The 26,971-nt window shown below is 38.4% G+C and overlaps 1 protein-coding gene across 1 annotated transcript in view; it reads left to right on the top strand.

Moving 5' to 3' along the window:
* LOC124789333 (alanine aminotransferase 1-like) overlaps window positions 1-23,311 on the top strand; it is a 79,070-nt gene extending 55,759 nt beyond the window's left edge. Inside the window, exons 11-12 of the mRNA XM_047256651.1 lie at window positions 5,728-5,876; window positions 22,346-23,311. Of these exons, the coding sequence (XP_047112607.1) occupies window positions 5,728-5,876; window positions 22,346-22,436 (240 nt within the window). The 3' untranslated portion in view covers window positions 22,437-23,311. The remainder of the gene's footprint in view (window positions 1-5,727; window positions 5,877-22,345) is intronic.
* Window positions 23,312-26,971: the final 3,660 nt, after the last annotated feature.

The following is a 26,971-nucleotide window of genomic DNA, read 5'->3' as shown; positions in this document are numbered from 1 at the left end:
GCAGGTGTTATAGTTTTGTTTATTGGTAGAATACTGGAGAAGTGCAGTGAGTCTACAAAGAAGGTTGCTTACAAATCACTTGTGACCAGTTCTAGAATATTGCTCAAATGTGTGGGACCCATACCAAATAGGACTAACGGGTATTGAAGATACACAGAGAAGGGCAATACAAATAGTCACAGGTTTGTTTAATCCATGGGATAGTGTCATAGAGATACTGAAGGAACTGAACTGGAAGACTCTTGAATATAGATGTAAACTATCCTGAGGAAGACCATTAATGAAGTTTCAAAAACTGGTTTTAAATGATTACTCCAAGAATATACAACGTCCTACGTATCGCCCACATAGGGATTTTGAGGATAAGATCAGAATAATTACTGCATGTGCAGAGGCATTCAACCAACCATTCTTCCTGCACTCCAAATGTAAATGGAACAGGAGGTAATCGTAATAACTGGTACAATTGAACATACCCTCTGCCATGCACCTCACAATGGTTTGCAGAGTATAGAGGTACTGTAGATATCACAGCCACATCACTTCAGATCACAGGTGCCAGTTCACCTCCATACTTCGGCACACTTGCTGCTCTAGTACCCATTGTAGTACCAGCTATCTCCTTGCTGCTAATGGCATGGTAGACGAGTTCGGCGTCATCCCAGGCTTCATGCAACAGCTCCAAGATATCATCGCTCATCTGCAATCTCATTGTGAGCACTGCACTTGACTTCGCAGCGTGCGTCTGTGTCCAGCTTTGAACAGTCATAACCGTTTCACCCGCCGTACTTGGGACAATACCTGGTGTTTCAATGTAGGGACAAGACGTTCTCCATTTATCTGAATAGGGTCTAAACTACTGTCCTTTTAGGCCTGCTTGAGCCTGTCTGTCGTGTAGCTACCCTTGACTAGTGAGCGCAGCACCACTGAGCTGGAGTTTACTCCGTCTATAACTAGCCTGGTCACAGTGCCACGGACAGTGCCTCCGAAGCTGCTTCCAATGCGATGCCAGTCACAGTGATGTACCCAATGTGCCACTGGCTGACTTTCTCTGAAGCTGCTTCCAATGCTCTACCCACTGATGCCACTCCCAACCAGTCGCCAGTCGACTGCCCAACTGACATGCGTCACATTGCCTCGGATCCCACTCCACTGCCATGCAGCCCATTTTCCACCTCCTGCCTGACACAAGCTGCTGCGACACAAGCTGCTGCCCACTCTGTTGAAGCAGTGTTGATATTTTATGCATTCACAGCAGCACACACAGGAACTGGCCGTGCCCATCCTCTCAACAGTGGGAAAAGAACTCATACTAGTGCAGCAATGGAAACCTGTGCTGGCACCTCGTAGCGCGAGTTCTGTGACTCACGCCAGCTACTGTATTTACTCGAATCTAAGCCGCACCTGGAAAATGAGACTCGAAATAAAGGGAAAAAAAATTTCCCGAATCTAAGCCGCACCTGAAATTTGAGACTCGAAATTCAAGGGGAGAGAAAAGTTTTAGGCCGCACCTCCAAATCGAAACAAAGTTGGTCCATTGTAATATGAGACACAATTTAGGTCGAATGAAAGACGATACAGCTACAGTAGTTTGGTTCGAGTCGTAAGCTTAGCAGTTAAGCTTTACCAGGTAGCCATTGCAATGCGTCAGGCGCTCTGTCCGTATTTATACGGGTACCCTTCCTTTTTCACGTACTTCGTCTGGTTTGAATCGATTGCTTATTTTGCTTTGATCTGATAAGTGCCATTTTCTTTGTTATGGGTGTTTACGTCACTCTAAGATGAAAATGCATTACTGTACTGTGTAATGCATTGTTTGTCACATTTTGATAGTGCGTGTTTACGGCCTGTCGCCGCTCGCGGCATGACTTGCTTTTGTGCGCACTGCCGCTGCTTAAAAAAAAAAAAAAAGGAATCGTCTCATTAGCGAAACAATGGCAAGAGACTGCTATTTGTTGTTACTTACACTGCTGCTTTCTTTGATGATGATCAAAAAGAACCAAATGCGTATGGTAGAACATGTTCTGAAAGAGAGTTTTGCGAAAATTTTCCTCCGTTTGAAAATCTTTGCGGCCGCTTCTTCAGTACATCAAATTCTGCACAGAAATTAGTCATCTTACATTTAAAATCTAGTCAGTTGCCGTGCTTCATTTCTGACTGTATCACTATCAGGCATAAGAATAATACGAATATACACATGACACGATACGTATATTCTTCCGCGTTTGCTGTTGTCTCACTCTAGTTTCGTAGTATATCACGCAGACAGGATTTAAATGAGATAGCAGCAAACACGAAAGGATACATGGCAAAATGTTTATATTTGTATTATTCTTATGGTGAAGAGAATACTGCATGTGATTGACATTTCATCAGGTTCCTATTAGCAACCATCTCTTCTCACAGGTAGGAAAAAACTCGGAACGTAGAGTTGGCCATATTGACAAACATCCCTAACAGTCTTGCCAGTCGGATTTTCGTAGTACATTGAAATTCTGCTACATTCGAAGATGAACAATACCGAATTTGTATTTACTTCGTTGGATAATGTATGAAAATGCAGTGGTCGAAACTCGGGGCGGAGAAAAAAAAAGCTCGTCTTCTACCTTTTTTTTTTTTTTTAATTTATTTACTGATGCAGAGGTTTTGGCGCCAGTATTTATCTTTGTGCCCACAAAGCATGCTTGTGTAGCGCTACATATATTCGACGGTAGAAGTTAGTTGTGGCGGCACCTATCAACATTTTTCAGAACTTCCGCTTGCTTTGCACTCGATTCTAAGCCTCAGGTGGGTTTTTGGATTACAAAAACCGGAAAAAAAGTGCGGCTTAGATTCGAGTAAATACGGTATTGTGTGTGTTCCTGGCAGCACTGATGTCATGATGATGCACCCGGACAGTTGTCAACATCACACCACACCACCCCACACCTGCCTTGCCTCACTCAGCTCTTATTGAAATGCTTTCAAAACAGGCATCCTCTACCAAATCTCGCTCTGTCGGCCTTCTGGAAAGGGGAAACTGTGTGCAAACTTAATTTGTTCACCTCCTTTGACAGCCGCATATGATGTGCTGCACTTGCCATACATTGGCAGCATATAAAAAGCTCATGCCAGCTAGTGCACCCTGCCTTTCTCCAGCACCCAAGCTGGTAACTTCTGCTGCAGGTAGCTCTTTGATCTCCATACTCTTCACAGTTGTGCCCCAGTCTTTTGCTCCTGATCTGATGAGGCACTTGGCTACTGTGCCTCACCAGAGTTTGCTTTATCAGTAAAGCTTCAGATTCAGAATCAGTTACCATAGTTTCTTGCAGCCTAGTGAACAAAAGATATTCTACCACATCTCCCAAGAGCTGTTCCTGAGTCTCGTTTTCTCTGAAGATTCTCACGGTTCTTGAAAATTCTGATGCCAAACTCCCAGCCAGTCCCCCAGTATCAGCACAGGATTTCTAAATGTGTGAAGTGAAAACAGGTGAACTACTTTACCAGTCCCACACCAACCACTTTGGTGTACATTCACTGCCATGCATGCCTAGAGATAAATTCTTTCTTGACTGTACTGACACCCTTCACTGCCAGATGAGTCAGTTCTTAAGTCTTAATTTCATCTTGTATAGTAACTGAAGTATCTTATTTTTATTCACTTTAGGTAGGTGCAAGGTATGGACATTAGCCGAAAAGCCTCCAGCCTCCCACCTGCCGCTAGTATAGCAGGTTCTGTACAGTGTGTTCAACTTAGTATTTCATAGCTTTTCTATTGAAATTGTAAGATATTGACTATCAACCCAGCAATATTTTCTGTGGTTGGTTTTAGTTACCATCTGTTCGTGTATATTGTATGCTGTTGTTGTTGTTGTTGTTGTTGTTGTTGTCGTCGTCTTCAGTCCTGAGACTGGTTTGATGCAGCTCTCCATGCTACTCTATCCAGTGCAAGCTTCTTCATCTACCAGTACCTACTGCAGCCTACATCCTTCTGAATCTGCTTAGTGTATTCATCAGTTGCTCTCCCTCTAAGATTTTTACCCTCCACGCTGCCCTCCAATACTAAATTGGCGATCCCTTGATGCCTCAACACACGTCCTACCAACCGATCCCTTCTTCTAGTCAAGTTGTGCCACAAACTTTCTCCTCCCCAGTCCTATTCAGTACTTCCTGATTAGTTATGTGATCTACCCATCTAATCTTCAGCATTCTTCTGTAGCACCACATTTCGAAAGCTTCTATTCTCTTCTTGTCCAAACTATTTATCGTCCATGTTTCCCTTCCATACATGGCTACACTCCATACAAATACATTCAGAAATGACTTCCTGACACTTAAATCTATACTCGATGTTAACAAATTTCTCTTCTTCAGAAAAGCTTTCCTTGCCATTGCCAGTATACATTTTATATCCTCTCTACTTCGACCATCATCAGTTATTTTGCTCCCCAAATAGCAAAACTCCTGTACTACTTTAAGTGTCTCATTTCCTAATCTAATTCCCACATCATCACCCGATTTAATTAAACTACATTCCATTATCCTCGTTTTGCTTTTGTTGATGTTCATCTTATACCCTCCTTTCAAGACACTGTCCATTTCGTTCAACTGCTCTTCCAAGTCCTTTGCTGTCTCTGACAGAATTACAATGTCATCGGCGAACCTCAAAGTTTTTATTTCTTCTCCATGGATTTTAATACCTACTCCGAATTTTTCTTTGGTTTCCTTTACTGCTTGCTCAATATACGGATTGAATAACATCGGGGAGAGGCTACAACCCTGTCTCACTCCCTTCCCAACCACAGCTTCCCTTTCATGCCCCTCAACTCTTATAACTGCCATCTGGTTTCTGTACAAATTGTAAATAGCCTTTCGCTCCCTGTATTTTCCCCCTGCCACTTTCATAATTTGAAAGAGCGTATTCCAGTCAACAAAAGCTTTCTCTCAGTCTACAAATGCTAGAAACGTAGGTTTGCCTTTCCTTAATCTAGCTTCTAAGATAAGTCGTAGGGTCAGTATTGCCTCAGGTGTTCCAAAATTTCTACGGAATCCAAACTGATCTTCCCCGAGGTCCGCTTCTACCAGTTTTTCCATTCCTCTGTAAAGAATTTGCCATTGTATGCTGTAGTAGGTAGATACATAGAAAAAAGCCAGGAGTATTTTCATAAAAATGAACTATGAGTTTAATTTCTGCACCATTAGAGGCATGTCAACCAACTTACGTGCCCCCTTCGGTGTACTTTATTATGTTGGTTATTTTTTAATAGAGTGGATAAGGAAATGATGTTCCCTCAAACATAATGGTTCTAAAGAAACGACAATATATAATTTGTAAAAAATCTTCAGTGCTTTGTAAATAGTTTTACTTCCATGCATGATTTTATATCTGAATAAATTTTAACTTTTTGCTTCTGCTCTCGCATAATACATATAAACATGGTGTATAGAAGCAAGACCAAAATTACTCAGTCGTGATGTAGTATAAGAGTTAAAATGCATGATTATTGCAGTACCAGACTCCATTTCTTGATGGTCATTCGTGGATATCAGAAACATAAAATTCTACAGAACAATTTACTGTGAATCATATAATTGTAGCATGATAATAATGTAATTTGATTTTTTTAATAATGTTGAACACTGTTTCTTCATGATTCAGGGATAAACAATTATGTTAACTGCTGTTTTTTTGTTGGGAAGTGTTCCTAGTTCTGTTTTGTTGCATGACCTGTATAACACTTGTTTCAGTTAAAACTTCCAGAAAAAGCAATACAGGCAGCCAAACAAAAGAATTTACCACCAGATGCGTTCTATGCATTTGAGTTATTGGAAAATACAGGAATCTGTATTGTGCCTGGTTCTGGATTTGGACAAAAACCAGGAACTTATCATTTCAGGTATGACACAAATATTCCTAGCATTTGTAAAAGTAATTTATCTGTATCAGATCAGCGTATATTTAGTGAACTACCAAAGATGCAAAAGCAGCAATGTAGTTAGTTGCTCAGCATCCTAATGTATGTTTAAAATTATCGTTACACTAACACAGCACATGGGCAATGTGCGAGTGGACCGTAAAGTGTATAGATAAGCCACTTGCTTTACTTGGTGCAATTTTGTTGAAATGATGGTGGCTGCTGGGACATCCACCGATGTATTAAACATCTTGTGAATTTCCAATATTGCTTGTAATTCACAATCTTAGTTTTCAGTGGTGCTTCTAACACTCAACATGTAATATGCAAAAGTAATTAGTGGAACCTTAATGAAAAGTATTTGCCATCTAGATTATTTTTTTAGCAAATATCACATGTTACTGTTGGAAGTAGTAATGTAAGAAACAATGAGCGCTTATAAGATTTCTGTGACTGAGTAATTTGTGTCAGGTCCATAGAACAGAATAAAATGGTACAGTCTAGTTATAGTTTTCTGTTTATTGCACCAAGTATGAAGCATCCAGTCCACACAGTAATCCAAAACCTTGGCTGAGTGACAAAAACTTGGCTAAGTAACAGATAGTAACCTACTGATAGCAAAAAAACCCCTTATGTTCAGAATGGAGAACAGTAATAGTGCACAGTAAAATCCTAACTAGAGTGCCACATACCTACCACAGTAGTTTGAGTCCTGTTAAGTTATTTAAACATGGCTTCCTGAAAACAGCTTATTTAGTCCATTTGTTAATAAAATAAAATCACAATTCATTCCTGGGCCTCTAATGAACAAAAATGACTGTAACTAGAGTGCACATTAAACACAGTGAACAAGATCATTAAAAAAAGGGCAAGTAAAATCCATAATCATGGCTATAGCGACTTTGTGTGTTTTAGTATAAATAACCATAGGTGGTAAGATTTTCGTTGCAACCAATAAAAATTCAAAATCCTTTTTATGAAGCTAATTAAAATGCACTGAAACAGTAGAAATTGGACAATGATTGAAAAACATAAAAATGTAAGATAAGTGCCCCATAGTGAGTGTAAAAATTAGTCATAATGTAGTATTGTTACTTTTAAGTTGTGGCAACTAAATGGAACTGATAATCTAGGGATAAATTATCCCTTGAAAATAATTGATGCTCATTAAATGACTTAAGCGTGGTAGGACATCAAATGGGCTGATTTGGAGCAGGAAAGGCACCACAGGACATTTTAATTTCCACTGTCTATACTTTCACAAATAAATTCATAAAAATATGTGCGCATGACCAGGAAGTATTCAGGATTCACACTCATAGCAGTGGAACTTCAAAAACATAACGAAATAATTTTTTTTATGTGTGAAATTTCATCATTTTTTGACTTACTATTGGCTGCATTTGTTGCTATAGGTACACTTTTCTTTATAACTAAGAGAGATTCTTCAATGAATTTTGCACAGCATAGAAACCATGCTTAAAGGTGTATGAAACTGTTAAGTTTTTACAAATCTATTATAACTGTGGTAAAACTTGAGATTTGTGCTTTTTGTAAGTATAAAGTTTAAAATGTAACCGCTCATTCATTTTTTTTCATTAGTTAAATAAATTCCAGAGTGTCATACATCTGTAAGTAGGGTTTGCATGCTGTGCAAAATTTATTGGAGAATCTCTCTTATTTATGAAAAAAAGTGTACCTATAGCAATAAATGCAGCCAATTGTAAGTGAAAAAATGATGAAATTTTACATGTAAAAAAATAATTTTGTTATGTTTTTGAACTTCTGCTGCTATGAGTGTGAATCCTGAATCCTTCCCGGTCATGCTGACAAAGTCTTATGAATTTATTTGTAAAAGGATAAACAGTGGAAATTATAATGTCCTGTGGTGCCTCTCCTCAAAGTTGGCCCGTTCGACATCTTACCTCCCTTAAGCAAAACTTAACATGTATTTGGCAGATAGCATGTACCGGGTGATCAAAAAGTCAGTATAAATTTCAAAACTGAATAAATCATGGAATAATGTAGATAAAGAGATACAAATTGACACACATGCTTGGAATGACATGGGGTTTTATTAGAACCAAAAAAATACAAAAATTCGAAAAATGTCTGACAGATGGCGCTTCATCTGATCAGAATAGCAATAATTAGCATAACAAAGTAAGATAAAGCAAAGATGATGTTCTTTTTAGGAAATGCTCAATATGTCCACCATCATTCCTGAACAATAGCTGTAGTCAAGGAGTTATGGTGAGGCATTGGCGTCGGATGTTGTCTTGCAGCATCCCTAGAGATGTCGGTTGATCACGATACACTTGCGACTTCAGGTAACCCCAAAGCCAATAATCGCACGGACTGAGGTCTGGGGACCTGGGAGCTAAGCATGATGAAAGTGGCGGCTGAGCACACGCTCATCACCAAACGACGTGCGCAAGAGATCTTTCACGCATCTAGCAATACCTTTCCCCCCCACCCCCACCCCCACCCTAATAAAACCCCAGGTCATTCCAAGCACCTGCGTCAATTTCTACCTATCTATCTACATTATTCAGTGGTTTACTAAGTTTTCAAATTTACACTGACTTTTTGATCACCCGGTAGTTTCTTTTAAAATAGAAAATTATACATGTAGCAGCATGATAGCTATGAAACAGCCGCAGCTGTTAGTGGTTTTCATGTAGTTATTGGATGCATTCTACATGCATTAGAATTATGAAGTGACAAACAAATCAAGATTGTCATGCATTACTGAAAGCTTGATGATAAAATGCTGTACACTTCACACTATGATTCAATTAGAATGGTCATGTAGAATCTAAGAAATGAATTCTCTACTATAATATGGCAGAATAGAAAGATTCACATAAAAGTAATTAAACAACCTGGAGCAAACACAAAATTGAACAGGTGTTTTTGGCCAGCTTAAGATTGTCTTAAATACTAATCGTTAAGTACAAGTTTAGGGTCAAAATTTTAGTATGAAGTTCACCACATTCGTGAAAGATACTAACTAGATGGGTGGCATCCATCAGGGACCCCCCCCCCCCCCCCCCTCTGTGGAAGGATGTAAAACTGTTTCTACTACCGTCATTTATGTAAAACAAAACTCATCATCATTCCTAACCGGTGCAGTCAGCGATGAAGACGAGAGTGGATGCGTGGTAGTGAACTTTATTTGTTTTTTGCTGATCTGAAGGAGATGAGATGTGCAAGACAGTGGCGCACTATGAGAGTGCGGCCTGTCTGCTAACAGATATCATTTAAAAGCATGTCGTCAAAAGATGTGTAAGGAGCGGGAATGGAGTTCGCAATATGTGTATTTATACGTGCCAAGATTGTGTACACTTTTCAGTTTGGCAAAATTTGCCTCTTCAGACTATGTTCCATGTCTGCTCATACAGTCGTGAATTCTCGATATTTCCTGAGACTCTTGTCATGTACACTGGCCAGAACTGTTTCGCATGGAATTATGATGTCCTGTTTTCCAATGTCATCTAAGTGTACTGAAACACACATTTCTCCTTTAATGCTTCTGGGTCAGCAGATGATTCTTTTTCCATATACTTTGAGGCGATGTGACAGTGAATGGATTAACCAGAAAAATAGTTCCTGCAGCCTCTTGGATTTTGTCTGTTATGCTGAAAACTTTCCCATTCCATCAAAAATGGTTTCAGAGGTGTGCGCTAACAAGCGATTTGGTGCAGCACCAGTAATAGGTCTTCTGCTCTAAGCTACTCATTCCTTGAAAGTGAGGCAGGAAGTCATTACCAAAAATAAAAATAAAATCATGTATTTTTCCTAAGCACCTCTACATCAGAATAATATTTTCCTTCATTGATCTCTCAATCAACTTAGCATGTTCCCAAAAGGCTAGTAATTGCCATTCCCCAATCCACTAATGTGACAGCAAGACAGCTTTAATGATGCCTGCTTATTATGTGACCAGGGAGTCAGTTGTAAAACTAAAAAGCTCACATGAGTGGCCATGTATATTAAAATCTTGACCAACCTCCCTTTGACAGTTGCCACCTCAGTTAACCTTAAATAACTGTCGGAATTAACGGGTTTTATCGGAAGCTTGGAGAGGCAGCTACACTAGCCCGTGTTCCCTTTTGTTACCTTCATGCCCTAGAAATCTTCTGCAGCCTCTACTTTGCCTGTTCAGCAAAAACATTACAGTCGACACTTGGAGTGACTGATCTCTCTACTTTGGGATCAGCAGGAGCTGCAACTACTAATGGCCATATGTCTGTGCTGCTTGCAATGCCTATAATTTGTCTCCAGAGTGAATACATGATAGGGATCATTCCCATGAGAAGAAAATGGGAAAAGATGCGTAGCCCTCTCTCTCTGCACAGCAAGCTGCTCCAGCCTCTTGTACAGCTGAGGGTTTTGTAGATTTTATTTCTGCTGACTTGTGTTTTTATTCCCTTGATAAACACACTCACAACTCTGGCCTCTACCTTCTCAAGGGGCACTTCATTCCTCCTCTTGTCTGACACTCGGACGTAGGGATAACATGAAACTGAGTCAACGTGCTCGGCAAAACTCTTAAAATCTTTCCTGGTAGTCCACTGACAGAGGTGGACATCTTGCCCCAGTAGGAAATATCACTCCTTTTCTGGTAGAATTTTATTCAGCTAACCACCTGTGCTAGTCAATCAAAAGTGCTGGTGTCATGCAGTGATTCTACAAAATCTACATAGGATCTTGCATATCCAGTTAACTTCAGGTGTGCGACATGCAACAGGAACCTGTTGGCCCAAGAACACATTTAGCCAAAATCACAATATTCTACAAAAGTGTAGTAACATTTTCAGACATCTTCCCAACATGACTCTTAACGACTTCTTATTGGCCCTAGTTAGCTTGTGATGTCTAGCTCGTGCCAAATATTGCCTCAGAAATGCCTAAAATTTATGTCAGTGGGTCTTGGTCAGGGCCATCGGGCATGTGGGCATGTAAAGGGGCTCATTAAAATAAACGAAGGAGTTTGAAACTATTCTTATCCTGAAGGAATGGAATTGGGCACATCCAAGTGAGAATGCTAGACCCATTAGTCAAGATGGTTAGCTGAGTTGTTAGTTTTTGAAGTTGGAGCAATGTCTGGATAAATATAGAGAGACAGGAGATGGTACACATCATGTATAGTTACAGGACAGAACCAGTGTGTCCTTTCTTGGACAAATGTGCCAGCTGTTTTATTCAGCCAAAATGTGATTTTTCTCCCACGCTCCTTGTTGACTGCTCAAAAAGTGAGGCATAGGGGCTTGTGATTCAGTGAACAACTTCTGCTGAGGTGACAGTCTTCCTCGGCACATAGGCTACAATGAATTTTGTTAAATGACCTGCACAGTGCATTACTTTTGAAAAGCTAACATTTGGGGGCAATATCACACTGCAAGAGAGCTGCAAAAATGTATATTAAACTCTGATGAGAGATAATACCCACATAGTAATAAATGAGCTACTGTTTCTTGTAATATCTGTAAAGAGTTCATAATCTTCATACTACAATTGTAATGTTAATTGGTGGTCTCTTTCTCTCTAAGGCATGTCTCCTATGTCAGTCCCTCTTAATGTCAGCATCTCCATGTGTTCATATTTTTTGTAACATTATTTTTTGATGTGATGTAATATTGTTGTATGGTTTGGTGAATTATTGGCAATTTTTCTGGTATAATATCCAACCAGTCACTTAAACTTATTCACATGAATGCAGGATTATTAACATACAGTATTAGAGGAATATTATATCTTGAATGTAGACCCTAGTGTCTAGCTGAATGTTGTGCAAGATCAGTGTTCCTGTAATGCCTCCATCTATGTATGTAAATAGTGTCAAATTCAAAAAGCACCTTGTTTCAAGTTGTGCCTAGGGACCAGAAAAATTTTGCATTTTGTGACAAGTATGAAATGATGCAAATTCTGCCCAAAATGCAAAATTACTTAAGACGCTATTTTGTTACGAATTGTATCCATATGGACTATTTTATCAGAGATAACTTAAAGTAGTTAATTTTCTGCATATAACCATCAAAAATTTAACTAGTTTTCAGTTATAGTTCAGTTGTACTTCATCTGGTGAAATCCAATTTGGAAAGATAATCTACTTAAGAACTTGTTTGCAAAATGAAGTGTATGAATGCAATGATATATCAATTAGCTCAATGATCTGGCACAGTGTCAACTCTGGACAGTTGAATGGTCTGAGATATATGCTGCATAACGCAATATAGTAGTTTTCAGGTGTGGGACCTAGCATTTTACAATAAAGAAAAGAGTACTTTTTTGTTAGCTAAAGCTCAAAAGATGGTATAATGTGGACACTTTTAACATTGCAAATTAGCTGGAAGATGCTTTTATGTGTGGCTGCATCGAATACTGCTAGAGGTCAGGCTGAACTACATTGTTGACAATACTCTGCTAATCTCAACAAGTCATTGCTCGGTAGCTGTCCTCAAATGTCATGTGTTGTGTGTTGCTCATTGTTTTCTTTTATTATTTTGAAATAAATGAGGTGACCGACTAATCCTTGCCCATCATGGATTTAAATTATCAGTCTTACAACACCAGAAGAGATCGACAATCCCTGTAACAGCACGTCAGTTCTGCTGTATGCTGCTGCCCTGTTGAAGGGTGGCAGCACTTGTTTGCCTGCACCACTCCTCTCCCATCTGGTGATCAAAATTCTAGTTTGTTTACGCTCACGACCATGTGCCACTACAACCTGTAGTGCCCGCATTCTACACTGTGGCAACTGGGAAACTAAATTTTTTAACTGTGCTGAAATCCTTTTCCTATCGTAAAAATAGTTATTGTATGTTTGGTTCTACTTCTATGCTAAGTACCTTCTCATTCAATCTGTAGCATTGTCATGCAAGAAACACACAGCTATGAATGCCCATGAGAGGTCAAAATTCATACTCTGCAGATATTGTAATCATCGAATTGCACGGGAAAAGACAAGTAATGTCCAGGAACAGGCAGGGAAAAACCTGCTGCTTTTCAACAGGACAATCATTCCTGAAAGCTTAAATACTGCCAAATGAAGAAAACGAAGGGTGTTTCACAACAAAAAGATATTGAAGTTTTTGCAAAAGCAAATAATCAAGTCAAAAAGTTCCCAATCAACACTTTTTTTAACAGTCAATTGCCAAGAACTAGGGCTTTGTTTGCCCTCACTCATGTAGCATGACAACCTTTTACATTAGAGCATCTAATAATTTACAAACAAAAAGAAAAAAATAGATGCGAATTTTGCCAAAAGTAGACACTACATTTTCTGGTCCCTTCTAAACAAATCACAAATGATTCACATCATCCTACGACAGTGTCAAATCGCACTAAAGATAACATTATAAAAATATATAGGTAGAGAGATGCTGACCTTAGTAGATACTGACATATAGGGTGTGGCTTTATAGAGAGAGATTGTTTGATGCTGTCATCGCATTTCATTAATGACAATTGGTAGATAAAAATTGATGTAAAACTATTGTAATTTAATCTAAATATTTTTAAACTGCGCTTTGAAATGAGAGTATTTGCTGGAAATAGTGGTTCATGGAACTAACTACGTAAGGTGTTTGTTGCCAGTCAATAAGCAACTATGAAGAAGACTGGATTTAGAAGAGACTTCATTTTCTTGATCATTGTCTTGTGAACACACTGCTGTGTATGTCTTTGAAACCATTTATAGAACACAAAAAACATAAGTTGCTTTGTCGTGTTTGTTGTTAATAATCTCATATATTGGCTTATACATTGAAAATGTCTGGTACCTGTATTCTTGTGTGTTCATTATGCTAGGAAGCACTGACACATTGGACACTGGGATTAAAAAATGTGAGCCTCTGTATGTTGACTGTTACAAATGATTAGAAATGTAGTGGATTTACTGATGCAAACAGCTATTAAATAAGTAGTATAATAGTACATGTGAAATCAATACTTCCCATATGCCCTTGCAAGTGACAGGTCTGGAACTGGAGTGAGATTTGTGAAAGTGGCTACAGATAATTAAGAGATAGTATTTTGCCAGAAATTTACTTCTTGTGCAATTATTAGTTAATTAAAATGAAAAAGTAAAGACGGTAACAGCCACTTTTATTAATGCTATTTATTAGGAACGAGTAGCACCAGTATCAGTTGTGAAATGACCCGGTCATTGTTGTATGTCTGTTCACATTTGCAATTATATTTAGCTTATACTATATCTGAGGTGAATGGCTGTTTTTTGTTGTGGTGATAGTTCCTTGTGGTGGTAGTAGAATCTAGTTTTGTTACGTATAAATGAAATCTTTTCATTTTCTAGCAATTTCATTTTGTGAAATATGAACACAATTAATAATGTTAAGAAATGGTGCAGGACTTCCAGTGTAGTACAAAAATAGGTCAGCTCTTATCTTTAAAAAATTACATTCTTCTAATTCATTGCTAAGCCCAAGTAAAGTGAAGAACTTCTTTTCCTTTCATCACTACCACAAGGAACTTCCACTGCAATGGAAAAAAGAAATCAATGCTGTAGGTACACCATCTGATAAAGTGTGTCCAGACACCGCTGTATAATCCAGAAATGACACCTAATATAATTGCATAGATAAAAAATATCTACTCGCCACCTGGCAGCAGGAGAACCCACGTAAAAAGAAATTTGCAAGCTTTCGGAGCCAATAGATCCTCCTCCTGCCAGCGAAGTTGAAGGGGGAGGAAGAGTGGTACCCCAAGATGCCTACTTTTGCAATCATTCCCAGTATAAAGCTTCCTGCATGCACCTTTCCACTACCACCTGTTCCAACACTAGCACTGGTAAATCCTAAAATATCAAGAACAGAGAAACGTCAAGAACCACATGTAGGTCATGAGCAAACAGGTTTTTTATGTATGTTCATACACCAGTAAACTGACTGAGAGAATGAACCAGCACAAAAAACTGCTCCTACCAGACCATACAGGCTATATAGGTCCTCTTGCCTGATCCCAGTTTCTGAACTGTAATACTTCCTTACATCTGACATCGTTCTCAACTTAACCCCTTTGGGCACACCACCATCCGTTCCCCTGTTACACCCCCTCTCTCCCCCCCCCCCCCACCCCTTTCTCTCTCTTAACCTTTTGTTTATTCATCTGTGGACTGAAGCAGAAATAGTACTGACCAATGTCATTAGTAGCTGCCTAAAGCAGAAGACTTACATTGTTACCCTTCACATTTACCACAATTTTTGTAAAATATAATGACACTACAGTGTTCATCTGCCAGTGTGAAAGGTATCACAAAAATAGCTAAGTATGAAAGCCTTGCGATTCACACATTTATATAAGCTGACCGACAGTACTTCATGTGTCAGACTGATAAATTCAGCTTGAAAACTTGGGCCTAAAAACTTTATGTAAACTTTCACTTTGCTCTTTGTATCTATTGGATCAAAACTTGCGTATGTCATGACATACTGAACAACGCAAAATCTAGGCTGGGGTAATGACAGTATGAAGTGGATAGATTGCTACTCATCATATAGTGGTGGTGCTGAGTGACAGACCGACACAGAAAAAGTAAAGTAAGACAAAAGAAAACTGGCGCGTATCCACACGTTTTTCGCATGAAATTTTAATATCATTGTCATGATACCACATTTCCTCTAGTTTCTCCGTTATGTCTTGTTTAATGGTTATTGTAAATGTCCTTACCTTCTGTTTCACAATAGCCCATAAATTTTCAGTTGGCTTCATATCAGGGCTATTCCCTGGCCAGGGCAACACTTTCAGTTGCTTTTCTTCCAAGTACTTGGACACACTTTCGGCAGCATGTCGCATGTCAGTGGTACTAACATCTAACATTTTTCCTGAATGTAAGAATTGGTCAACAATTATGGCTCATAATTTCATATATTTATAATCTTCTCACAACTGTATTTCCTCCCCAAGTTTATAGAAAGCTTCCCTGCAGCAGTGCAGGAAACCAGTTATGTAAAACAAGAGTATACATATACGTGGAACATGAGCACTTCCATATTCTAATTGTAAGGACGTGCTATCCTTTAATTTCAAAATTTAATCACTAAATGTGCCCTCCAGGTATCCCTTTAATGCACTTACTGTACTGTTATGTGCACTGCAGTTTATCTGCACTTAACAAAATTAGTAAACAAAATATATTGTTCTCATTCATCAGCAATGAATTTAAACTTCGATTCTTTCCAGTGTGAACTTCTGAAACCCAGTGTTTTTAGTGCAACTCCTCTTCAGTTATACAGGTTTTATTGAGCAATTAAGTGCAAATAAATCACTCAGTATAACAGATACTAACTCTTCTTAAACTAAACTGAATCAAAGACTTCGGGAGATTGATACCTCGTATCCATTAAAGTACTCAGCAGATTTATTGAAATACTCAAATGTTAGAGCTAGAGAATGCTCTCAGGGTACCTCTGTTGGGGTCCACTCGAATACAAACCACTCTCGTGATGGATGTGCATGCAATCAGTCCGCTCACAAAACATATGTGCCCATTGGAATGGGGAACTGATAAGTGGCAGTAGAGAATAAGAGAGTCCAAATCAGTGGCCATAAAATAGCTATGTATCACTAAGTTGTCATAAACAAGTCCACAGGAGTGCATGTATTACATATTGGTGAGCTGAGACAAGTAAGGCCAGACAGTACACAGCAGTCATTAAATTTGTCATTCTCGTTTACCCATGCAACCTGGTGCCAGCATATGTATTGCTTTGTGCTGCACATAGTGACCTTGCTGAACGTGTGCGTGATTGTATCTGTTGAGCCATCAGTACGTCTGGTGGGATTACAGGTGTTTCCTCACTAATATTACAGTTAAATGATTGGTTGAATAAAAACCGCTAGAGGCAGAAAAGCATTTTGTCTGTACTTATTGCCTGAGGATGTCCAAATTTTGGAAACTTTTATTTTTATTTATTTATTTTGTTTTATAAAGCTTACCTGCTGTATTATTCACAGCAAATTTGTCTTACTGCGACCATTAAATTGCCAACATGATCAATTATTTTCTTCAGTCAGTGCACATGTTACAAAGAATGCAGCCTTAAGGTGTAAATTTTGGCTCCTGCACATATGAGAAAAAGTGTTGGTGTTCCAGTTGCTATGCGTTTGACAGATTATCATTTTTTACTGTTCACTGTTCCTACTTGAGATTACATATTGTCATTTGGAGATAGTGAGTGGAGCTTGGAGGCTAGAAAATGGAATGTCAAGTGGAGAAATCAGAACACTTCCAGCATATTCTTGTGTTTCAGCTCAGTAGAGGGATGATGGCAGCAGAGGCAGTTGGAAACATTTGCGCTGTGTATGGAAGTAATGCCATTGGACAGAGCGCAGCAAGGAAATGGTTTTCTCATTTTAAGGATGATTGTTTTGACATTACTCTCCGTGTTCAGGAAAACCTTCAGGGTTTGATGAAGATCATTTAAATGCATTAATACACAATGATCCATATTTATGTACTCAAGAACTGGCAGATGTGATGAACTGCGATCATTCCACCATCATGCTGTATTTGCATGCAGTGGGGAAGTTTCAAAACTTGGGTGTATGTGTACAGCATGCTCTAAGCCAAAATTACAAAAATCAACAGATGGCCAAATGTAAATCTCTACTTGCTAGTCATCAATTGGTCGTGAACAACATTGACCAGTCCTAACCTGTATGAGTACTGGTGACAAGAAATGGTGTCTTCATGTTAAATAAGAAAAACAAATGAATGGTTGACTCCCAAACAAGGCAGCACTCCCCGTACAAAAATGTGCATGGTTCCACAAAACATAATGTTATACAGCCGGTGCAATAGTGAGGAAAAAAACCTTGTTTCACAAAGCGGAGCTGGGCGGAATAAAGCCGAACGGGTGAATGCAAACTGCTGGTTGTTTGTGATTGATTGGGTACACTTGGGTATACTTCACTACTAATTATAACAATGCTGATCATTATCAGCATTGTTTATAATTAGTAGTGAAGTATACAGAGTCAGACTAACAGAGTGGAAATAAACAAATAACAGGCAAGAAAGATTACATATTATCTTCTCAGTGTACCCAAGAAAATGAAATTTTACAGAAAAATTTTTGGCCAGATCGCTACCTAGAAAGGGCAAATTGTATAGTCCCTTGCTAGCAGCCACTTCAGTCTATTCTGGGAGTAGCACGGAAAACGCTTTGTACAAACACGTAATAACGCCTAATTGGAGAATAATCGCAGGATAACTAAATTGGTGATTCTGTCAGGGTTAGTAGAGTTAACCGGAGAATGAGTTTTTGTCAGTGGTAGGAATAGTTACAGAATTAATGATAATATTGTTTGTTAGAATGAGGAAGGAGGATAAACAGAGACATCACACAAATTATGGAGGAATATGCCTATTCCAAATTTATTCAAAAATTTCGTACTATTACTTTTTGATCTGATGTTTGAGAAACCGGAGCATATGAATGAAATGTGAAACTATTTCCTATCATAAACCTTTTTGCTTGTAGTAGGATAATAGGCATTTCATATAGGTACTTCGTGAATTATATTCTGTCATATTGTAAAAATGACCATTATTACCAACACAGTCTCACTTATTTGGTGTGTGTACAATTGCTGCAATATTAGAAAGGCCTATTTTAGAAGGAAGGTCAGCGTTGGCCGTAATTTTGATTATTTATTAACAGCAAAATCGATTTTTGATCACATAATGATTGTCTTCAGTGCTTCAGCGTACAAGTTAAAGCTCGTAAGCACTGGTGTCTAGTTATTATCAATAACAGAAGCTATGAAATGATACACAGTGCTTCAGCGTACAAGTTAAAGCTCGTAGGCAGGCACTGGTGTCTAGTTATTATCAGTAACAGAAGCTATGAAACGATTGTATCATTTCATAGCTTCTGTTACTGATAATAACTAGACACCAGTGCTTACGAGCTTTAACTTGTACGCTAAAGCACTGAAGATCATCATTATGTGATCAAAAATCAATTTGCTGTTAATAAATAATCAAAATTACGGCCAATGCTGACCTTCCTTCTAATTTATCATATGGTCATTGTGCACATAGCACTCTATGGAGTCGCCAATCAATAAGGCCTATTTTCTTTTATCTAGTAGACAGTGACAAAATAATCAGATCAAGAAACCACACCAGTCTTGGGTATTATTTGTATTAACAGCTTTTTCAGTATTAGACAACGACATTTCAGTTTTTCATGTTGCAAAACGTGTGAGGAATTTTGATGAGTAATATATTCTTTCGCAGAAAGGAAGCAGCCCATGTGAAACTGTAGCAAGATTAGACAGAAAAAAAAAAATGCTGGGAGCTAAGGACTGAATAAATGTGTACTGTTTGTCTTGTATATTGTCTATACTGGTTTTATGTATCCTATATTTAATTTTGTCACCCAGAACAGCAAGTTATTAGCTAATAGGCAATAGTGTGTCCAAATTTTCTGGAGTTCTTGTTCTTCTGGTTACAAATAATCCCATAAAGAGAGAGAGAGAGAGAGAGAGAGAGAGAGAGAGAGAGAGAGAGAGGGGGGGGGGGGGAAGAAAGAAAGAAAGAAAGAAAATGAGCAGGATGTCAAACCAGCCGACTGGGAGCAGGAGAGGCACTACAAGACGTTTTAATTTCCGCTATCCTGAATATAGCTTGATGGCATCCATTACAAAATATACACATCTGAGTTCCACAGTGTGAAATACAGTGACGTGCAGTAGAAGAATGTTGTGTGAAGAGATGTGGCACTGCACTTTGTCACACATAAGACCAAATAACGCTTCTTACATTTCCTCGAAGTTATATGTTTTGTGCTTCAGACATCTTGATAAAGATGTGCACTACAAAATGAACAAATTTTTGAAAAGTCCTTTTTCTTTCTTTTCCTTTTTTTCTTTTTTTTATGTCCTACCTCAAACGCTTCAGGGATGTGGGCGGAGGGGGGATGCCACCCTGTAGTATTGCCCTGGTTCAAAATATCGTAGATCCAGAGCTGTTGCGCAGAGCAGTCAGAGTTATAGTGGGGGGGGGGGTAGGTAGTCTCCACGTGATCCGTGTTCACATTTAGTGATTGTGCTGTTTCCTCTTAGTTTACTGCTCTCACATCAAATGAAGAAAAAGTGATTTCTGTGGTTAGGAGCTACCAAGTGAATTAAAATACATTCACATAATTATTTACAGATTTCATTTTATTTCCACCTTTCTGGCAGTCAAGCATTAATTGCCTTGCAGAACAATGAAGTTATTTTTGTCGCTTTCCTAAAGAAATTAGACTTTTATTTATCTTTTCTGCTGAGGCAGCCAATTTATTTGAAACAAAGTGTTTGATTCCACACTGTTGGCTAGCTTCAACTGTTTGCCGCATTTCAAGTGCACGTTTTCGTCTTCTAACATGTATGGCATTGTGCCATAATAAAGAAACAAACATGAGGTGATATAGTACTGGTTCTCCAAGAAAATTTATATCCCTAAAACCTCACTGAAAAGCTTAACATAGAGGCCTACTTCGTTGGGAGTCTGGATATACAAATGTGCACTTTAAGGCGAATTTTTCATTTCAGTATGGTTTAAGAAATTCAGACGCCCTTGTGGTATCCTCTGATGTCTTGTTTCTTTTATGACATAATTTTAGATTGTTTAATGTTTCACATATAGGAACATACAGGCTTCCTATGTCATTGTAGCTGTGCAAGTGTGGTGATGTCTTTTATCTCGCAGCTATCTGGCAACTGCTGGAACAAACCTGTTCCTAACAGATTGTGGGAAAATATTACGAATTGTGGTTTGAAAAGTGTTACTTTCGATGTAAAATTTCCTTCCACGCAAGATGAACTATTTGCAAGAATGTACGATGAATTTCTCAAGTCACAGTGTGTATGACTCTCATTTAAAAGTCAACTCTTTGGTGACAAGCCATTCAGAAGAATTTCAAGCGCAGAAGTTCAGAGATTTATGTCAGTGTTAAACATTTTACTGGCACATTTGTGTATGTATCTTAAAAGTGTAAAACACGCAAAAAAAGATAAACATTATATGTGAAAGATTAGCTTCTTTTAGCTTATTAATCTTAGAGACAAATATTATATGTGAAAGCTTTGCTTTTCTTGTAGCAACTCTATGTATATTAATTTAAACCATTAACTTTTCCTGTTCATGTGTTTGCACTACTTACGTGATGTTGCTATTGACTGACTGCATCACTTGTCCTGTGCTCTGAATATCTGCTGTTACTGGCTGGCAAGATCACATGAAATGAGCTATGACTGGCTTACAAAAGTGAACCGCAATCTAGATTTCAGTGCTTCTGGAAGTAACATGTGGTGTTCAGTGAAGTGTGACGTTATACTTTCATATACGAAAATATGCAGTGTACATGTTGCTGCACATCAAAGAACATTCCAAAACATGTTTTTTTCCCCTGTGTTTCGTTTTCTAAAGGGCCGGGAAATAATAAGTTGCTGTATAAAATCATGATGAATCAAATGATAGACAAAAGTATACTGTATTTTCACCTGGGAGAAAGTGTATTTTTAACTGGGAGATCTGGGAAAAACCTGGGAATTTTTTTTTCCTTGTCCACATATACACCCTGAAGTTGTTTTTGTTATTGATCGTAAAAATCAGTTTCAGCTGATCTGTGAACTGTATACAGTTTTTGTTTGGACTTTGTCTCCTTTTCCGTGATTAAGAATGGAGTTACATGTTGTGGTGTTAAAATGTACAACAAATAAGATCTTGCTAACATAAAGCAAGAAATTTGGAATCTCAACCAATCCAAAAGAAAATTAAAAACATACGTCCATAGCCACTCCTCCTACAAATTATCTGAATGGCCTATTAGTTACATGCCAAGTAGCAATGGTTATAGTAAAGCTGTATGACAAATAATATTGTTCTGTAAATAGGCATCTGTATTGAGAGATGTAAGAAAGAAAAATTGGAAAATACCATTGTAATAAAGTAATTAGCTAGTAAAAGCAGGTAAACAGCAGTTACACAGTAAAACAGAGGTGGTAGTAACCTTTTTCAAAATAGCAGCTTTCGTATTAATTTATTCGATTAAATTTATGGCATAATCAAGAATAGCGATAAGTAGTATAATGGTAGTTTATTGTAAATACAGTACACACACAAAGTTTCTATGAGGTCTTTGTCTTTCGATAATGTGTACGTTAACTTGTTGCATATCCCTGAAGATTCTCATTGATGGAATCAGTGGAACGTGCATAATGAATGAAATACAGCTTTAAGCATTTGACAATTTCTATCAGACTATTTAACTCAGTTGCACCTGTCTGGCTGAATTTGCAGCTTATTGCATGAAATTCATTCATTCTCTCTCGTGTGTGTGTGTGTGTGTGTGTGTGTGTGTGTGTGTGTGTGTGTGTGCGTGCACCCACCTCAGAAATTGTTGAAAGGATAACTAAGGCTTTCTCTTTTCCAGAACTACTATTTTGCCACAGCCAGATAAACTGAAGAGCATGATGGACAAATTCAAGGCCTTCCATGAGAAGTTCCTGCAGAAATATGAATAATGTGTAAATATAAGGAAACTTGAAAACACTCTATTATCAGAGTTATTTCAAGTGATGAGTGTGTCGTGATGCTCTCTTTCTTTGTGGTGGAAAAGTCTTAAACACATTTGTTCAAACTAGCTCTATATAAAGAAGGAAAAAAATTGGTGTACTTCCTAATGAACAGTGCATTTTGTGTCCATTTTGTCACTGCTTCAGGCAATATTCTTCTTTCATTTTGTGCACATTCTCATGCTGAATAAATTCCTTGGATAATGTATCAAACAGAATTTTGAGAGTAGTTACAGAAAGTATACACAACAGTAAACAAGAAAGATAGGATCCAGAGTATGAAACTTTACAATAGGGTAAGAATTGGAAGCACATTTTTGAGTATTGTTCACAGAAGTTCAAAAAGATGTACTCAAAATTGACAGCATTATCTTGAATTCTAATTTATCTTTAACAATATACTTTTTGCATTAAGTCAAATGTTACGTTTCATAATGTGCAACACATCAGTGAAGAACAGTCTAGAATTGCTCTGTTGTTAAATTTGTGTAATATGCATATAGATAGCAGAATAATTGTAACTTGTTACAGTGTCCCTTAGTCATTTCAAATTATTGTGAAGATTATATACAATCAAGTCAGAGAGTTTTCCCGGCAAAGGAAAAATTTTTGAGTGACATAGTTTTTAATATTTTGCTTTACATTTTTTAGATGTGACTTTTTCCTAGCTGATACTGTGAACAGTATTATTGGTGTATTTTCTTTTCTCATCCTTCAAGCTTCCTGTTTTTGTATGAGACTGTTAGTCATATACCCATTCTATTGAATCGCTTGGAAGTGGGTTTTATTGACTGCTTGTAAATGTTGTAGATATTCTACTGTCTGTGAATAAATAACTAATACTCAAAGATTTATTTGTTTAAATTGTACATTCAGAATGAAAAAATTAGTATGTTGGGAGAGTGTGTGTGTGTGTGTGTGTGTGTGTGTGTGTGTGTGTGTGTGTGTGTGTGTGTGTGTCCTACATACCCTGCTCTGTAGTTCCTACTTTAATACACTAAGATGACTTAATCCACATACTTCCATACATACCACGCTACAGCCCACATTCTATGACAACTGGAAGACTACATCGCTGTGTTTACTTAGTGAAGTATAGTCATCTATCTTCTGTAACTCATTAGTTCGCCCTGGATTTTCTGTCATTTCATATCAATTTTCATGATTCAATCACTCGTTCATAAAATTTCTCCTACCTGTCTACACTCATCTAAAGTTTAATAATTGTTTCTTTTCTTTTGGCATATATTTGATTTGTTGGTGCTGTACGTTACTATGTCAAACACAGCCTGGCACCGAGCAAAAATGATAAATTACTGCACCACTACTATATGAAGAGAGCTGGCAGCTGATATACCTACTCCTCCAATGCAGAATAATAATAATAATAATAATAATAATAATAATAATAATGTGGATGTTGGCAATCTTGAATGTCGGTGCTGAAAAGATTTCGGGGGAAAGATAAATTGTTAAAGGATGGGGACGTCTTCTAGTTTTTGAGATCCATCAAAACCTAAGTTCATATTAAACATATAAGCTGTTGAAAAACATATTTCAGTTCAATAAAATCTTCAACCATAGCGAGGATGACATGATGGGAAAGCTGAACTAAATTTTCATGTCTTGCTCATTACAAAGTAGAGCTGATCAGGAGATTTGGTTCACCAGAGAAGAAAAGTTTCCAATTAGTGTGTTTCCTCTATCTCAAGTACTGTTGTAGGAGGTCATGATCAAGTTGGAGGCTGGCCAGAGCAAAAGGAACAGACAATACAGTCATTTGAACAGTGCAAAACCAGCCAACAGTTGCCGAGTTACTTTATTGTGTATGAATAAATAAAGATAAAAGTGGTATCTGCTCATTTGTTGAAAAAGGGTGAGCATCCTTTAAAACTGGATGTTGTGGCACATAGTACAATTTGCATCATCATTTAAGACTGATTATGCCTTTCAGCATTCAGTCTGGAGCATAGTCCCCCTTATAAAATTCCTCCATGATCCGCTATTCAGTGCTAACATTGGTGCCTCTTCTGATGTTAAGCCTATTACTTCAAAATCATTCTTAACCGAATCCAGGTACCTTCTCCTTGGTCTACCCCGACTCCTCCTCCCCTCTACTGCTGAACCCATGTCTCTTGGGTAATTTTGCTTCTCCCATGCGTGTAACATGACCCCACCATCTAAGCCTGTTCGCCCTGACTGCTACATCTAGAGTGTTCATTCCCAGTTTTTCGTTGATTTCCTCATTGTGCACACCCTCCTGCCATTGTTCCCATCTACTAGTACCTGCAATCATCCTAGCTACTTTCATATCCGTAACCTCAACCTTATTGATAAAGTAACCTGAATCCACCCAGCTTTCGCTCCCATACAACAAAGTTGGTCGAAAGGCTGAACGGTGCACAGATAACTTAGTCTTGGCACAGACTTACTTCTTGCAGAAGAGAGTAGATCGTAGCTTAGCGCTCACTGCATTAGCTTTGCTACACCTCGCTTCCAGTTCTTTCACTATGTTGCCATCCTGTGAGAATATGCGTCCTAAGTACTTGAAACCGTCCACCTGTTCTAACTTTGTTCCTCCTATTTGGCACTCAATCCGTTTATATTTCTTTTCCACTGACATTACTTTCGTTTTGGAGATACAAATCTTCATACCATAGTCCTTACATTTCTGATCTAGCTCTGAAATATTACTTTGCAAATTTTCAATTGAATCTGCCATCACAACTAAGTCATCCGCATATGCAAGACTGCTTATTGTGTGTTCACATATCTTAATCTCACCCAGCCAGTCTATTGTTTTCAACAGATGATCCATAAATAATATGAACAACAGTGGAGACAGGTTGCAGCCTTGTCTTACCCCTGACACTACTCTGAACCATGGACTCAATTTACCATCAACTCTAACTGCTGCCTGACTATCTATGTAAAGACCTTTAATTGCTTGCAAAAGTTTGCCTCGTATTCCATAATCACCTAGCACAGACAATAACTTCCTCCTAGAAACCCGGTCATATGCCTTTTCTAGATCTATAAAACATAGATACAATTCCCTGTTTCACTCGTAACACTTCTCCATTATTTGCCGTAAGCTAAAGATCTGGTCCTGACAACCTCTTAAGAGGCCTAAACCCAAACTGATTTTCATCCAATTTGTCCTCAACTAATACTCGCACTATCCTTTCAACAATACCTGAGAAGATTTTACCCACAATGCTGATCAAAGAGATACCTCTGTAGTTGTTACAATCTTTTCATCTTTTCTGTTTCCATGTTTAAAGATTGGTGTGATTACTGCTTTCGTCCAGTCTGATGGAACCTGTCCCGACTCCCACGCCATTTCAATTATCCTGTGTAGCCATTTAAGACCTGACATTCCACTGTATTTGATGAGTTCCGACTTAATTTCATCCACCCCAGCCACTTTATTGCACTGCAATCTATTGACCATTTTCTCCACTTCCTCAAATGTGATCCTATTTCCATCATCATTCCTGTCCCATTGTACATCGAAATATGAAACATTACTGATCGTATTTTCACCTACATTGAGCAACTCTTCAAGATATTCCCTCCATCTGCCCAAGGCATCAAGAGGATCCACCAGCAGTACAATTTGCATAGAATACTAATTATTCATAAATATCTCCAGAGTTTCAGAAGACACTGTGAAAACTAAAAGATGTCCAGAAAATACCCACACATCAGTGGATAGAGCATCTCTCAATGTTTTCAGCTCACATTACGTGTGAGGCACAGACTATGAAACAGCAAACATCAGTACTTGGATGTTGTATGTTGAAGTCGCTGCTCATGTGCCTAGGTAGATGAAACGTCAGCACGAACTAATCTGATGCAGTAATGTGGAGTGGACGATTTGACTGCATGTTATGAATTGCCTCATCCTTATTGATGCACTCTGCAACTATGCCAAGGGGATATTACAAATCAGAACTTGGAGAGATACTCTATCCGCAGAAAGATTTCATTTTTCTGTATGTCTTGTTTTCATGCAGTTGTGTTCTGTAACCTCGAAAGTACTTATGAATACCTGTAATTCTGTGTCAATTAAGATGAAATAAGTTGTGTTTAAATAGAGGAAGCAGGGGAAAATATTTGACTTAAATGTATGAGAGAAGGAAAGTAGCTACTCACCATATAGCAGAGATGCTGAATCGTGATAGACACGATAAAGAGATTCACACAATCATAGCTTTCGGCCATTAAGGCCTTTGTCAGCAGTAGACACACATACATGTGCGCACGCGTGCGTGTGTGCGTGCGCTCAGGCGCAGGCGCAACTTGCACACATGTCTGCAGTCTCAGAGAGTTGAAACTACACTGCGAGCAGCAGCGCCAGTGGATAATGGGAGTGGCGACTGGGTGGGGGTAAGGAGGAGGCTGGGGAGGGGAGGGGGAGGGATAGTGTGGTGGGAGTGGCGGGCAGTGAAGTGTTGCAGTTTGGATGGAGGGTAGAAGAC

The sequence above is a fragment of the Schistocerca piceifrons genome, chromosome 3 (genome assembly GCF_021461385.2).
Source record: "Schistocerca piceifrons isolate TAMUIC-IGC-003096 chromosome 3, iqSchPice1.1, whole genome shotgun sequence".
NCBI classification, from domain to species: Eukaryota; Metazoa; Arthropoda; class Insecta; order Orthoptera; family Acrididae; genus Schistocerca; species Schistocerca piceifrons.
The sequence above is the reverse complement of the archived record's forward strand: the minus strand, read 5'-3'. Positions and strand labels throughout refer to the sequence as shown.